General features: G+C 39.3%; 2 protein-coding genes across 2 annotated transcripts; one reads left to right on the top strand and one right to left on the bottom strand.

The window, feature by feature from the left end:
- The first annotated feature begins 416 nt into the window (after positions 1 to 416).
- Positions 417 to 3,619, top strand: LOC146675324 (uncharacterized). The gene is made up of 3 exons (XM_085400407.1): positions 417 to 639; positions 1,090 to 1,165; positions 1,289 to 3,619. The coding sequence occupies exons 2-3, from the start codon at positions 1,091 to 1,093 to the stop codon at positions 3,143 to 3,145; spliced, it is 1,932 nt and encodes a 643-aa protein (XP_085256533.1). The 5' UTR covers positions 417 to 639; position 1,090; the 3' UTR covers positions 3,146 to 3,619.
- Positions 3,620 to 4,777: 1,158 nt separating this feature from the next.
- On the bottom strand, positions 4,778 to 6,779 carry LOC146675325 (uncharacterized). The gene is made up of 2 exons (XM_085400408.1): positions 5,849 to 6,779; positions 4,778 to 5,334 (listed from the first exon to the last, which is right to left on the bottom strand). Exons 1-2 carry the CDS (start codon positions 6,665 to 6,667, stop codon positions 4,999 to 5,001), a joined length of 1,155 nt encoding a protein of 384 aa, XP_085256534.1. The 5' UTR covers positions 6,668 to 6,779; the 3' UTR covers positions 4,778 to 4,998.
- Positions 6,780 to 13,650: the final 6,871 nt, after the last annotated feature.

Here is a 13,650-nt window from a genome sequence, read left to right on the forward strand (position 1 = left end):
TTGTTTGATGTATGGTGGCTGCGTGGAAATACATGGCTACATGGTTTTACCTCAGACTTTGAGAAGCACTAACATTATAGTTAATGTTTCTGGCATTAATTTACCTCCCGGTTTAAATATATCCACTGTCCTTGATGGTAAAAATCTGGAAGGGAAAAAGTAGAACAGCACAAAGAAGTTTCTGTGATGTTTGGGGAGGCATGTGTGTATGGAAGCCCGTTTCCGCCACTAAAAAAAAAAAAAAAAAGATCCATAACTCGAAATTTCGAGTTATTTTCTCAAAATTTCGACTTATTTTCTCGAAATTTCGAGTTATTTTCTCAAAATTCGGACTTATTAACTCGAAATTTCGAGTTATTAACTCGAAATTTTGAGAAAATAACTCGAAATTTCGAGAAAGATAACTCGAAATTTCGAGAAAATAAGTCGAAATTTTGAGAAAATAACTCGAAATTTCGAGTTAGCGCTGCCAATAAGAAATCTACGTGGCTGATGTCATTTCCTTGTTACCCGGAAGGATATGGCGCAAAGGGGTGCGCACTCAAAACTGGATCGTGTCGTGAGCTGCTGTATTAACAACAAATGGCGCCAGGTTCTTCAGTTTTGAATGCCTTCCTACAAATGATAACTGGATAAAAGGTATATAAAAACAGTGTGACAGCGATTGTTACATACAAAGTTGAATAGAATGCAACGTCAGGGTTAACCAAAGGTACCTATAAGGTTTCTGTTACACGCTAATGACACCTGTTACGTCTGATGAAACAGACGTTTTGCTGAAAGCATGCGTAATAAGTATACAGCACTGTATAAAACAAAATCACAAATCACCCAAAACAGGGAATATGACTGACAACTATATAAATAAGGAACAAAACCAATAAAACTGTAACCAGACAACTGAGAAAATGTGGGATTGACTGTATTGTGATGCTGATTGTAGTTACAGTGCAAATGGACACTTAAAAATGCAGTTCCCACTTCTCCACCATAGTCAGAGCTCATAATGTAGGTAGGCACAGATACTTTGACGATAATATGGTGGCTTTATTTTAATTTTGTAATTTTAATTTACATCCTTCCTTACAGCATGGGAGACTTGACTGAATTCTTGAAACAAAGAGAAGTCTCTGAGGAAATTATACAGACCTTGGAGAATGAGAAGGTACTTAATTCCAACAAGATACTGGTTGAAATGCAACTTTTCCTCATTGTTCTTAAGTTAAAAATAGAATTGTATTTTCAAGGCTGGTTGTTTCAATAAATTAAATTATTTTTCCATCTTTAGATTGATGCCAGTGTCATAAGTCTAATGACAGATGAGGAGCTGAAGACTTATTTGCCATCATACGGTGATCGTCTAGCAGTATTTGGATTTTGCAGACGGAGGGGCAGCAGCCGCAAGTCAGCGCTTTTTGAACGGCTGAAATCCAAACTGTCCAAAAGAAAATTATCTGAAGAGGATGGCAGTAGCACACGGCAAGAAGAACATTCCCAAACAACCCATAAAAGAAATGCTCTGAAGAGAAATAGAAAAATAGAAATAGGATGGATGCATTATGATGAAGACACTGAGGTTTTCAAGCAGGTTAGAGCTAGACGAGGAGGAGGAACAAGAAAAATAGACATCTGCAAGGATGCCAAGAAAAGGGACATATTACAGGTTGCAACAGGCCTGTTCTTTCCAGATGGAGGAAACATTCAGGGGCCCTTAACAGATTTTGACTGTGATCTGAAGGATTATCAAGAGATGATAGTCGATGATGCATTGACAGTAGGAGAACTTTATCATGTCACAAAACTTAATATCCTCAGGTTCTACCTCACCACAAAGAAAAAACAAAATGACAGCCTTCAGAGCTCCAACCCAGGTTTGCATCCATCTTCAGAAATTGAAGCGAGTCCTCAAAACCAAACCTCTTCTTTTACTGTCACTACAGTCCAAACATCTGCTCCATTTGAAACAATCAGCCATGATGTGACATACATTGAAGACACTCCAAACGATAACCTTCCACAATCTTCCACGCAGTCTCTAAGCGCTAACACTTCTCACAGCAGTGACATTATTTTTGTTGGCCCCTTTTCTGACAGTGAGCCAATAAATTTGGATGACACCCAGATTTTTTCTCCACAACCTGGTCCATCCAGTGAGAGAGTGAGGAGAGTAGTGGTGGTCCACAGAGGGCAGGTAATGTCAGAGCTCATTTCACATTTTAGTGATAAGGACCTTGAAGATGTCGACATCAAAATCCAGGTCTTACTGCCTGATGGAACACCTGAAATGGCCCATGACGATGGGGGAGTTGTGAGAGACTGTCTTTCAGAATTCTGGAAAGAATTCTATGACCAGTGCACCACTGGAAACGTTTACAAAGTGCCCTTCTTAAGGCATGATCTTGGGCAACCGGAGTGGGAGAGTGTGGGCAGAATCATTGCATTTGGATGGGTTAGAGAGAAATATCTGCCTGTGAAAATTGCACCTGCCATTCTGGAACAAGCTGCCTTTGGATATGTAAAGAGTGATATTGTGGAGAATTTCCTTAAGTTCATGCCTGACTCTGAGCGTACAGTGTTAGAGGCGTGGCGATCAGACTTTAGCACCGTGGACCAAGAAGAACTTATAGACATACTTGATAACCACAGCTGCAGAAAGATACCAACAGCCTGCAATGCCACTGAAGTCCTATTGGAGCTTGCACACAAAACACTTGTCCAAGAGCCTGCCTATGTTATTGAACAGTGGGCAAGAACACTCAGCACTGCATGGGAAAGCCTTTGTGATCTATCTTCAGTTTATGAAACCCTCCAACCAACTGTGAGAAAAGTTCTCAAGTGTCTCACTTTCCCTGAAACAATGACGGCTCACCAGAAGCTGATTCAGAAATATCTAACTACATATGTGAAGAATGCTGAGAAGGAACATTTGTGTTTGTTCCTCAGGTTTTGCACAGGTTCAGATTTACATCTGGGAAAGAACATCATCATTGGGTTTAACGAACTGAAAGGTTTCCAGAGACGACCTGTGGCACACACATGTGGGTGTGTACTGGAGCTGTCGATAAATTATGACAGCTATCCTGACTTCAGATCGGAGATGAACAGTGTGTTGGAATCAAATGTGTGGGTTATGGACATTATATAAAGGTTTGATTCACGGACAATGGCTTAAAAGCTATTGTTGTTTTACAACAGATTATATTTGAGTTGTGAACTAAGACTAAAGTGTTCCCATGTGAATGTCACAGCAAAGGTTTCAGGTGTTTAGAAACTGAGTTCCAAGAAAAAGTCTTTGGTGAAATACCACTGTAATGCAATTTGAGGTACTTCTTTGTGTTTCTGTGTTTTCCTATTACAACTGAGGCAATATTTTTCTAAACACTTGTGAAATGCATTTCTGCAGAGGTCTCAGAGTGGCAGTCTGGAGACCATTTATAAGCATTCCCATTTCCTCAGTCAGCATGTGTGCATGTGAACAATGAAAGCAGTTTTTCCACCTTTTATTCATTTTTTCTATTATTTGAATCCAAAATCAACTTTAAAAAATGCATTAGGTTCATTTTAATTTGTCAAATTTTATTAATGTAATGTCAAAAGATGACATGTATTGTAGTGGTTCACCAGAAAATTAGCGATTGAGACCCCTGCAATATGTAGTGTATAGTACATGTAGGAGATATATGCAATATCTCCTACATGTTTTATCATCGTGCACACATTTTACAGTTTACAAGTCAGGTTTTACTGTATCATTGTATTTTATTACAGTTATGTTTTTACAGTTCTGTTTAGCCATCTGGGTTATGGTGACTTTTGCTAAATTGAATGGCCATAAGGCACACCTATATGCTTTTATTTTGGATTTCTGTGAAATCAGCAATTGCTTAGCTGAAGGTTGATTTTTGGTTGGCTTTTCCTGATTTTTGTAATGGAAAAAAACCCTTGTGTATCATAGCCCCCTTTTTCAAAACTACATAGCCGATGGGGTAGTTATTTAAAAGATATTTTCCTATATTTCTGTTTTCATGTTTGAGCCTAATGTATTTGCTTCATAGTGGTTTTAGACCACATGTTCTTATTCTTTAATTGTAGGATATTGTTATCAGATCTTGCCATATTATCCTCAATCTCTTTTTATTGTCCCATTCTGTTTGTATTTTTAATAATAATTGAACTTTTGCAAAACATATTGCATATTTTTGTTGAGTGTATTATCGTACTTTTTCCAAGTCTTGTGCTTGCAATTAGCTTTTTATAAGAATACTTTAAGGTTTTTTGTGTTACTGTAAATACAGTACAGTTATTTTGTTTTAAGACAAGATGATGGCAAAAGATCTGTGTTTTATAATAAACTGTTCAATGAGACAAATTACATCTTTAATTTTGGTAATTTCTGGGTTTTTATTATTCTGAGGCGCAATCCGAAAAAAAAAAAAAAAAAAAAGGTCCATAAATCTCACTCAGTTAGGTTATCCATATGCTAAAAAATATATAATTATACTGCCCATAATCAGGAAAACAGTCAGTATATATAAAAAGTCTCAGCAGTGAAAAAAATGACAGTGAAAATTTTTTTTACTGCTACATAACCAGATATTTCAAAACATCAATAATTACTCAAATAAAAAGAAAGATGAAAAAGCATATTTACAAAAAGTTGAAATCATAATTCCAAGGTGACATGCGCTGCATATCCTCCAAATAGCAGGTCTAACAGACATTATGTTTACATATGTTTTAATAATAAGGCTTTTAAAACAAAAAATTGGTTTGTTAATTGAAATAAACCATCCAAAAAAAAAAACAACCCTCCAAAAATTAAATACAATTTTTATAGCCTTTTTCAATTGGCCCTGTTCGTGAAATACATTTTCAGGCCCTCAAAACCCATGTATGTGTGCCCCAAAAACGACAACCATCCAAAAATTAATAACTCATAAAAGTTTACAATTTAAATATGAAAATACAGAATTAAAAATGCATAACGATGTCTAACCTTTAAGGCAAAAGCTCCAACTCAGTAAGCATCAACTGCCTTAGCTTTACATACAGATCCACTGTATGAAACACATCATCTGAGAAGTCCAGGTTATGTTCTGACATGAGTTCTACACAGAGATGAAAGACATCCTCTTCACATGGAAAGTCTTTGAACACGCATTCTTCAAGGCAGGCTTCAACTTTGTCCATATTGACATGTTTGAGACAGTCCCTCGCGCCATAAATGTCTGGGAGGGCATACATAAAAGATGGTCGGCCATGAGGACTTCGGGAGTTGTGGACTGGGCGCATTCTGTGGTCATTCCAGGCCAAAGCAACTTCATTTAATTCTTCCTAGATGAAAACAAAATGAACAAAAGAAACATTTTCAGGCATACAATATGAAAATGTTAATGTACAAAAGCACAACTAACTTCTACATTGATTTTCTTAGCTTACACACCATTAATTTAGCTTTGAGCTACATTAATGATATATATCCGTATATATACACACACATACCTACACACACACACACACACACACACACACACACACACACACACACACACACACCATGAACAGACAGATACTTATTTACTTAGTTTTGACCCACCAAAAATGCTAACCGAGTACAGAGAGAGGCCTAAACACATAAATAATCAGTGTTATAATGTATAATTGTGTTCCTTGATATATATGTGGAATTTTTTTTTTAACAAAACAGTTTAAAAAAAAAAAAAAGCACTACTTTTCACGTGTACTTTAATATATCTGATGTTTCTATAATATACAAAGGCCGTGTGAGTTGTTACAAATTAAACAGTTACAATACATGTCGTTTACACAATCACCTATGTAAACTCACCTGTATAATGTGAAGAAAACAGAACTGGACCAATGATTTGTCCAAGAAAGAGTCTGAGAAGTGGCCATCCTCTCTTAGTTTGTCAAATAGTTCAATCCAGTACTGGATACACTGGCTTCGTAAGATTAGCCACCATCTTTCAATGCGTTGATTTCCTGTACTTGCTCCAAATATGACGTGCTCTCTTTCTGGTTCATTGTCTGTAAAGTGCAAAAATCGTTGCATGTGAGCCACATGGACGTTTTCTGTTCCTAGATCTAATCTCACTCGATCAGGGCAACCACCTTGTTGAATCACGGCATCCATGAAGTAGCCAGCAATTACTCTCGGGTCATTATTTGTCTTGTAAGCGTCTAGCCATATTATACTCCTTGAAAATCCGTCAATGCATCCACTGATTGCAATCCCAAATGGCTTCAGTTTATCGTAGCCGTCGATATGCCACACATAGTTGGGGCCTCTGCTATGATACACTCGCCTCCGCAGTCGTCTACGTGACCTCAAATCCACACCTTCTCCATCGAATAAACGGAGCAGAAGACGAACGGTTTCTCTGTCAGTAACAATGCCATTCATCCAACACTTCTGGTGCATCCAACGATACCCATGACACTGTCCTGAGGTTGCCAATTGTGCTTGTATAAAAGCTGCCACCTCTCCCACCTCTGTTTTGTTCTTTCTGCGCCAAAGTCGGTTGTTGTGTAAAATCCTTTCAAGTGTACGGAGGCTGATAGTAATGCCATGTGATTCAGCTAATAACGCAAGAATCTCCTCATTTGTGAAGCCACGCTTAAAATACTCAGCAATTTGTGAATTCATGATCCGTATCTATAATTAGCATTTCTGTAGCATTTGTAGCTGAGGGCTTCAGCTTCCGGGTAACACGGAAATGACGTCATTCACATAGATTACTGATTGGCAGAGCTAACTCGAAATTATGAGAAAATAACTCAAAATTTCGAGTTATTTTTCTCATAATTTCGAGTTATTAAGTCGAAATTTCGAGTTGCTAAGTCGAAATTTCGAGTTGCTAAGTTGAAATTTCGAGAAAATAAGTCGAAATTTCGAGAAAGATAACTCGAAATTTCGAGTTAAGTATCCTTTTTTTTTTTTTTTTAGTGGCGGAAACGGGCTTCCATAATGTGTGCCTCTATCCCCAATAACACTGGGGATGGGAGTTCTTTTACAGAAACACTTACAAAATTGGGAAACATGGGTCAATGGATTTAATGATAAAATGGAGAAATATCTCTCAAACTAAAGGACTTCTCTTAGAGTGATTTTGTTAAAAGTTGTCGTTGATGTGCTTCAAATTTATAAACCTTGTCTTGAACTGCATGATTAGATATTTTTCTGTTGCTCATTAATGTAGGATTTTGGGGGAAGCTGTTTAACTATAGTTTACAACTGCAGGCACACTGCATGTAAAGATTCTGGTTTCTTTATTTGGTAAAGAATGTTCACTTCCTGGCCTTTATGGACTCACCTATGCTTGTATATGATGGACCATTAAAGGGGTTAAGCCATATATGGGGTGAGGGGAGATTAAGAAGCAGAAAGTTAGAGGCCATCCAGGTCTTTATCTCTTTAAGACATTCCTGCAGTTTTGCTAATTGGTGTGTGTTACCTGGCTTCATGGAAAGATAGACTTGGGTGTCATCTGCATAGAAGTGAAAATGTATGCTATGCCTTCTGATGATACTGCCCAAGGGAAGCATGTATAATGTAAACAGAATTGGTCCTAGCACTGAACCCTGTGGAACTCCATAATTAACCTTAGTGTGTGAAGAGGACTCTCCATTTACATGAACAAAGTCTATTAAATCTATTAAATAGATATGATGCAAAGCACTTCAGTGCAGTGTAATACCTACAGCGTGCTCTAATCGCGCTAATAAAATATTATGGTCAAATGCTGCCCTGAGGTCTAGCAGGACAAGCACAGAGATGAGTCCACTGTCAGAGGCCATAAGAAGATCATTTGTAACCTTCACTAAAGCTTTTTCTGTGCTGTGATGAGCTCTGAAACCTGAATGAAACTCTTTTAATCCAGTAGCTGGCCAGGTTGATTTGGCAGATGATCAGTTAGCTGTTTGACAACTACTCTTTCAAGAATTTTTGATAAGATATGTCAGTGTTTTTTATATATTATATTATTCTCTAGTGGGTCTTGTGTATAATTAGCTCATTATTCAAGACTATCATTTTATTTTTGTGCCTATAAACTAGATTTGCTAGCCTGTTGGTTTGGCAAATACGAGAATTGGTGCAACTTGTTCCCATCAGTGGAACTGGCAAGACCTGGACCATTGTGCCAGTGATCTATAAAAGCCCTCAGAGATCAGTTGTGGTGTGGCGCTCCTCCCTGACACACACCCTTTTTGAAGTTTGGTTTGGGTTCTTGCGCCTAGTGATTGCAAACAGGCTTTATGAAGCTGTGAACCTTTTTGAACCACTGTTTCGAAAACTGGTTCATAACCTTCAGTCATTACACTCATGAGTGACATCTGCTGGCAACAGTGGTTGATGTACAGCCAAAAGAAGCCTTGTGTGTGTGATGCACCTTTCAAACATATTATAAAATGATTGCAAGAATTACATAAATGTCCTGGCAGTCTAAATTCATGTTACACATCTTTATTGTCTTTATCTCATATTAAAAAATCTTCCTCACTAATTCCATCTATAGAATAACTATAAAAAAAAATAAAACGATGTGAAACGTTGTTGATTGTTAATTATATACTGGAGAGGGAAGATGGTTTTTACACAATGCAATGAGGCAGTTGTGTTTATATGGAAATTGATATTATCAGTTTAATTATCATTTTCATCCCACATTTATTTATTTCCCACATAATATCGTATTTATTAACAGTCAGTAAAAAAGTCTCCCCGTCAATAATAGAGACCTGTAAGTATATTATATTTGAAAGAACACTAAGAGTAAACTTGTTTCACTATTTTTTGGTGGCACCAGCTCAAAATATGAATGCCTGAAATATCCAAAATACACTTAAGCAACACACGTGAAATGATGTTTGGGTGATCTTAAATACACTGAGTGTCACTGAGTCTGAATGAAGCTTTTCACTGCTTCATGGTGGTCAACTCGAGGCTTTGTGAAACTAAAATCTATCTTCACAGTGACCCCTGCTGGCCAGTTTGGCTATTGTCACACCATGATAATGCTATTCTCGGAAACAATAATGTAAGCAAGTCCTACACATCTCCAAACAGAGATACTGATGATACCAGACAGTGAATAATGGAATCTCCTCACAATGAAGGATAGAAAAATACTGAGACTGAAAAGACAACAAAGTGTGATTGTAAAGATGATCATGCGGTTTCAGTTGCTTACAATAAAACAATTTATAAATTAAAACATACCCACTAACAACTGTGTGACTATCAACCACACAGATTTACAGCTGTTTTGGGGCTCAGTCGGCTTTGTTTTTTGCTCACAGGCCTTAATGTGTTTGGATGTGTCTGGTTTGATTTTTAAGTTTTCTAGCAGTTCGTGTCATCAGGTTTGTTCTACACTGTCAAGCACCATTAGAAGCTGGCATATCATTAGGACGGATGGACGGACGGACGGACGGACGGACCTACCTACCTACCTACATACCTACATACATACATACATACATACACTAATGATATGCCAGCTTCTAATGGTGCTTGACAGTGTAGAACAAACCTGATGACACGAAGAGAGATAGATAGAGTAAACGAAAAATGACTAAATGTGTTCCTGTTCTTTCTGAGAAGGTAACATTTATAAGATTTTCTTATCGGTCAATTGCAACAGTCTGTTTCACACTCGTTGCTCAGTGCAATTCTGAATCATCCTCTGCTGAGAGACCTCTGGACCATGAATAAACTTTTCTTAACTTTATTTGTAATGTATAGCTACAGCTGTGTCTCTTGTATGAGGATGACGTCACCTGATGGAGCAAATAATATTTTCTGCTCAAAGTAGAAAAAAACAGATAAGAGACTGAATCAAACTGTAGACTTCTGCCTGTAAAGCAAAGGGAGCTCTATCTCTCTCTCTGTTGATATGACTCAATGTAGCTCACAAGTCACTCTCTATCTTTTTGCTTTCTCTCCTTTTTCTCTCCTCCTTTTGTCAGTAATCTTGACTCAGACTTGTATTGAAAGTCTGAGTGTTCATACACTCAGGTACAGGGCAGAACTCTCCCTCTGTGGAGGTCCTACTGCACATCACTAAATAAAACAGATTTGCAAGTAAGTGAGTGAAAGATCTGAAAGATCTGTGAAATCAGCAAAAGAAAGGGACATGAGGACATTAAACAAAAATTAATCTATTTTCAGTGTTCTCTTGTGGGGGTGCAAAAATGAATTATAAATCTGTCTCATGTTTTTAGAAAGAGCTCTAGTCGCACATGGGGAAGTCAAAGTAAATCAGCAAGTATTTACTTAATTATTAAATCATTTACTAACAAGAAGAGAGATTTAATGTTTCATTTGCATCTGATATTTTCATGGTTCTGGTTTATTTGAGCATTTTGAGTTTATGGTGTTTTTCTGATTTCTTTGTGATGAAATGTGTAATTTGTTTTATTATTTAATCGTGGTTTTTCCTTCTAATTTGATTATATTCCCAATCCATGTTTTCTTGTCACTGTGTCATTCCCTGTTTCCTGTCATGTCCTCTGTGTTTGTTCCTAGTGATGTCGTTGTGTCTCATCTCTCTTTCCTGTTTACATGTCCTGGTTATGTTATCATTCTATGTCTCCGCTGTCTGTATTGTGCTTTCATGTATGTTCTCCCAAGCCCACCATGAATATCTTCCTCTCCCTCTGTGTCCCTCTGTTTCTGTCTCGTCTCTCTTAAATGTTTCTGCGCTCCCCCTCTTTGTGTCTCCTCCCGTTGTCTCCCAAGTCCGTCTGGTTCCCATGTGCATTGCTTTGTTCCAGCTCCTGTGTCAAGTTGTGTTAATTAGTCTGCTTCTTAGTGTTTCCTGTGTTACTTTGACAGTGTTGCATCCTGTGTTCAGTGTGTTTAGTTTTGCTTCCTCTGTGTTGTTATGTCTGTTTGTCCCCGCCATGTTACCATTACTCTCCTATCCTTATATTGTGCCTGTTTCCCTTTGTTGGTTTGTCCATGGTTCCTCGTCAGGTCTCATGTTTGGGCTTCCCGGTGTCTTAGTTTTAGGTTTAGTCTGCCCAGTTTAGTTTATTTATTGAGGTGTTGGTTCACGTTTCGCCTGCCACTTGTACCACCTTCCAGCCTTTAATAAATGGCTCGCTTTTGTTTAAAACTACTTTAGTCTACAGATGTCTGCTTTTGGGTCCTCCTCTTCAAATCTCATGATCTGCTATCACAGATTTTGACAGATATCTGAAATCATTAAATATTTTAGTCTTCTGTAACAAAATCGTGTAATAAATCACACATAGCTGTGTCAAACATCATATTCAACTGATATTGGTTCAAATGACTGCTACAAATGACTAAGCAAGTGCCTGCTGACTCTGTATCTTTCTGCTCATACCTCTGATGGGAGGGACACGAGAGAATTAAGGAAATGAGAACAAAGGAATTACCGTATTTTCACAACTATAAGGCGCACATAAAAGCCTTAGATTTTCTTCAAAAAGTACGGCGCGCCCTATAGCGCAGTGCGCCCTGTGTGTTGTAATGAGGCAGAGCGTTCTCACTCCCGAGGCGTAACATGTGGACGTTTTGTCACGTCCCGCGGCGTTCCTGAGGAACGCGAAAGGAGACCTTCGGCGTTCTTATGGTACGCGGCGGGTTATGGCTGGAATCCAGTGCAATGACGCTCCCGCGGTAGTAGACGTTCCAGACCTGTATTCCAGCCCTAAACCTAACCTTATCCCTAGCCCTGACCATAACCTTATTCCTGACCTTAACCAGGACTTTAATGATGTTAAATAGCGTGTTTCTAAGCGATTTGAAGAAAAAGAGCGAACATGTGTAGGTTCAGTCCAGACGGTTCTCATATTTCCTCTTTTTCCGAGGTCGTCATTTAGGAACGTGGTGGGTAGCCGAAAACGTAATATGGTGACGATTTGTCACCTAGCGTAAAATGTTACGCTTTGGGAGTGAGAACGGGTTGAATGAGGACGTAGTAGAGAACACCATGAGAACGCTAAAGGGTGAAGTGTGTGTGTTGACTTTATCGCACATACCTGTATAAAAGAACAGGTATGTGCATTATGCAGGACATCGTTGTTTTAACAACCCTGAAAATGGCAAAGAGACACGCTTACGAAGCACAGTTTAAACTGAAGGCCATCAGCTACGCGGAGGAACATGGAAATCGAGCAGGGTCGAGAGAATTTAAGATTAACGAATCGATGGTTCGCAAAAGGAGGAAGCTAGAAAACAAGCTCCGGCAGGTCAAGAAAACGCAGCTGAGTTTCCGCGGACATAAGGCGAGGTGGCCCGAGTTGGAGGAAAGACTCGAGCGGTGGATCATCGAGCAAAGAACGAGCGGGAGAAGCGTTTCGACGGTCACCATTCAGCTAAAAGCAGTTTCACTAGCTGAAGAGATGAACATTGAACATTTCCAAGGAGGTCCGTCTTGGTGCTTTCGTTTCATGAAACGGTGCCATTTTTCCATCCGGACCAGGACTACGGTAGCGCAGCAACTTCCAGCAGATTATAAGGAAAAGCTGGCCATCTTCCGCTCCTACTGCAGCAAACACATCGGCGACAAAAACATTCAGCCCAGCCACATCACAAACATGGACGAGGTCCCGCTCACTTTTGACATCCCGGTGAGTCACACTGTGGAGAACAAGGGGACCAGCACGGTAGCGATACGCACAACGGGGTATGAAAAGTCTTCTTTTACTGTTGTGCTTGGCTGCCATGCTAATGGACAGAAACTGCCGCTTATGGTGATTTTTAAGCGAAAGACTTTGCCTAAAGAGAAGTTTCCAGCAGGAATCATCATTAAGGCAGATGAAAAGGGCTGGATGGATGAGGAAATGATGAAAGAGTGGCTGAGGGAGGCGTATGTAAGGAGACCAGGTGGTTTTTTCCACGCATCACCATCGCTCTTAATCTGTGACTCTATGCGTGCCCATCTCACAGCCGATGTGAAAAAACTAGTGAAACAAATGAACTGTGAGCTTGCTGTCATTCCGGGAGGCCTGACAAAGGAACTCCAACTGCTGGACATCGGTGTGAACCGCCCGTTCAAAGTAAGGCTACGAGTGGCCTGGGGGCGATGGATGACCGATGGAGACCACAGTTTCACCAAGAGTGGAAGGCAGCGTCGGGCGAGTTACGCCACAATTTGCCAATGGATTGTAGATGCTTGGGCTAACATGTCTGCTGGCACTGTTGTTCGAGCTTTCGCAAAAGCCGGCATCATTTCCGAGGAGCCGCACGGCACGGAAAGTGACTCTGACAGTAAAGAAAGTGGACCTGGCATGTTTGATGGAGATTTAGCGCAGCTGTTCAATTCAGACACAGAGGATGAGGACTTTGATTGATGATAAAAATGTGAGTACCAAACTTTGTTTTGCTCCTGCTTTATTTTTAAATACGCACACTTGTATGCTTGTGTGTTGTCGATGATGACGATTACTGGTAATAAAAATATGAGTAAGGTACCGAACTCAGGTTTGCTCCCGCTTTATTTTTAAATACGCATACGGTACTTGTATGCGCCCTATGATCCAGTGCGCCTTATGTGTGTGTTAAATACAGTAATGGCACACATAACTGAGACTGCGCCTTTTAGTACAGTGCGTCTTATGGTCATGAAAATACGGTAAGGATGTACAAACAGAAAA

Source organism: Rhamphochromis longiceps, linkage group LG3 (assembly GCF_057381845.1).
Source record: "Rhamphochromis longiceps isolate RC_006_pf linkage group LG3, R_longiceps_female_GT1.1, whole genome shotgun sequence".
Taxonomy (NCBI): domain Eukaryota; kingdom Metazoa; phylum Chordata; class Actinopteri; order Cichliformes; family Cichlidae; genus Rhamphochromis; species Rhamphochromis longiceps.

Coding starts and splice junctions, on each gene's coding strand:
- LOC146675324 (XM_085400407.1), top strand. CDS start 1,091: ATGGGAGACTTGACTGAATTCTTGAAACAAAGAGAAGTCTCTGAGGAA. Junction 1,166..1,288: donor AGACCTTGGAGAATGAGAAG/GTACTTAATTCC, acceptor TTCCATCTTTAG/ATTGATGCCAGTGTCATAAG.
- LOC146675325 (XM_085400408.1), bottom strand. CDS start 6,667: ATGAATTCACAAATTGCTGAGTATTTTAAGCGTGGCTTCACAAATGAG. Junction 5,335..5,848: donor GTTTTCTTCACATTATACAG/GTGAGTTTACAT, acceptor GTTTTCATCTAG/GAAGAATTAAATGAAGTTGC.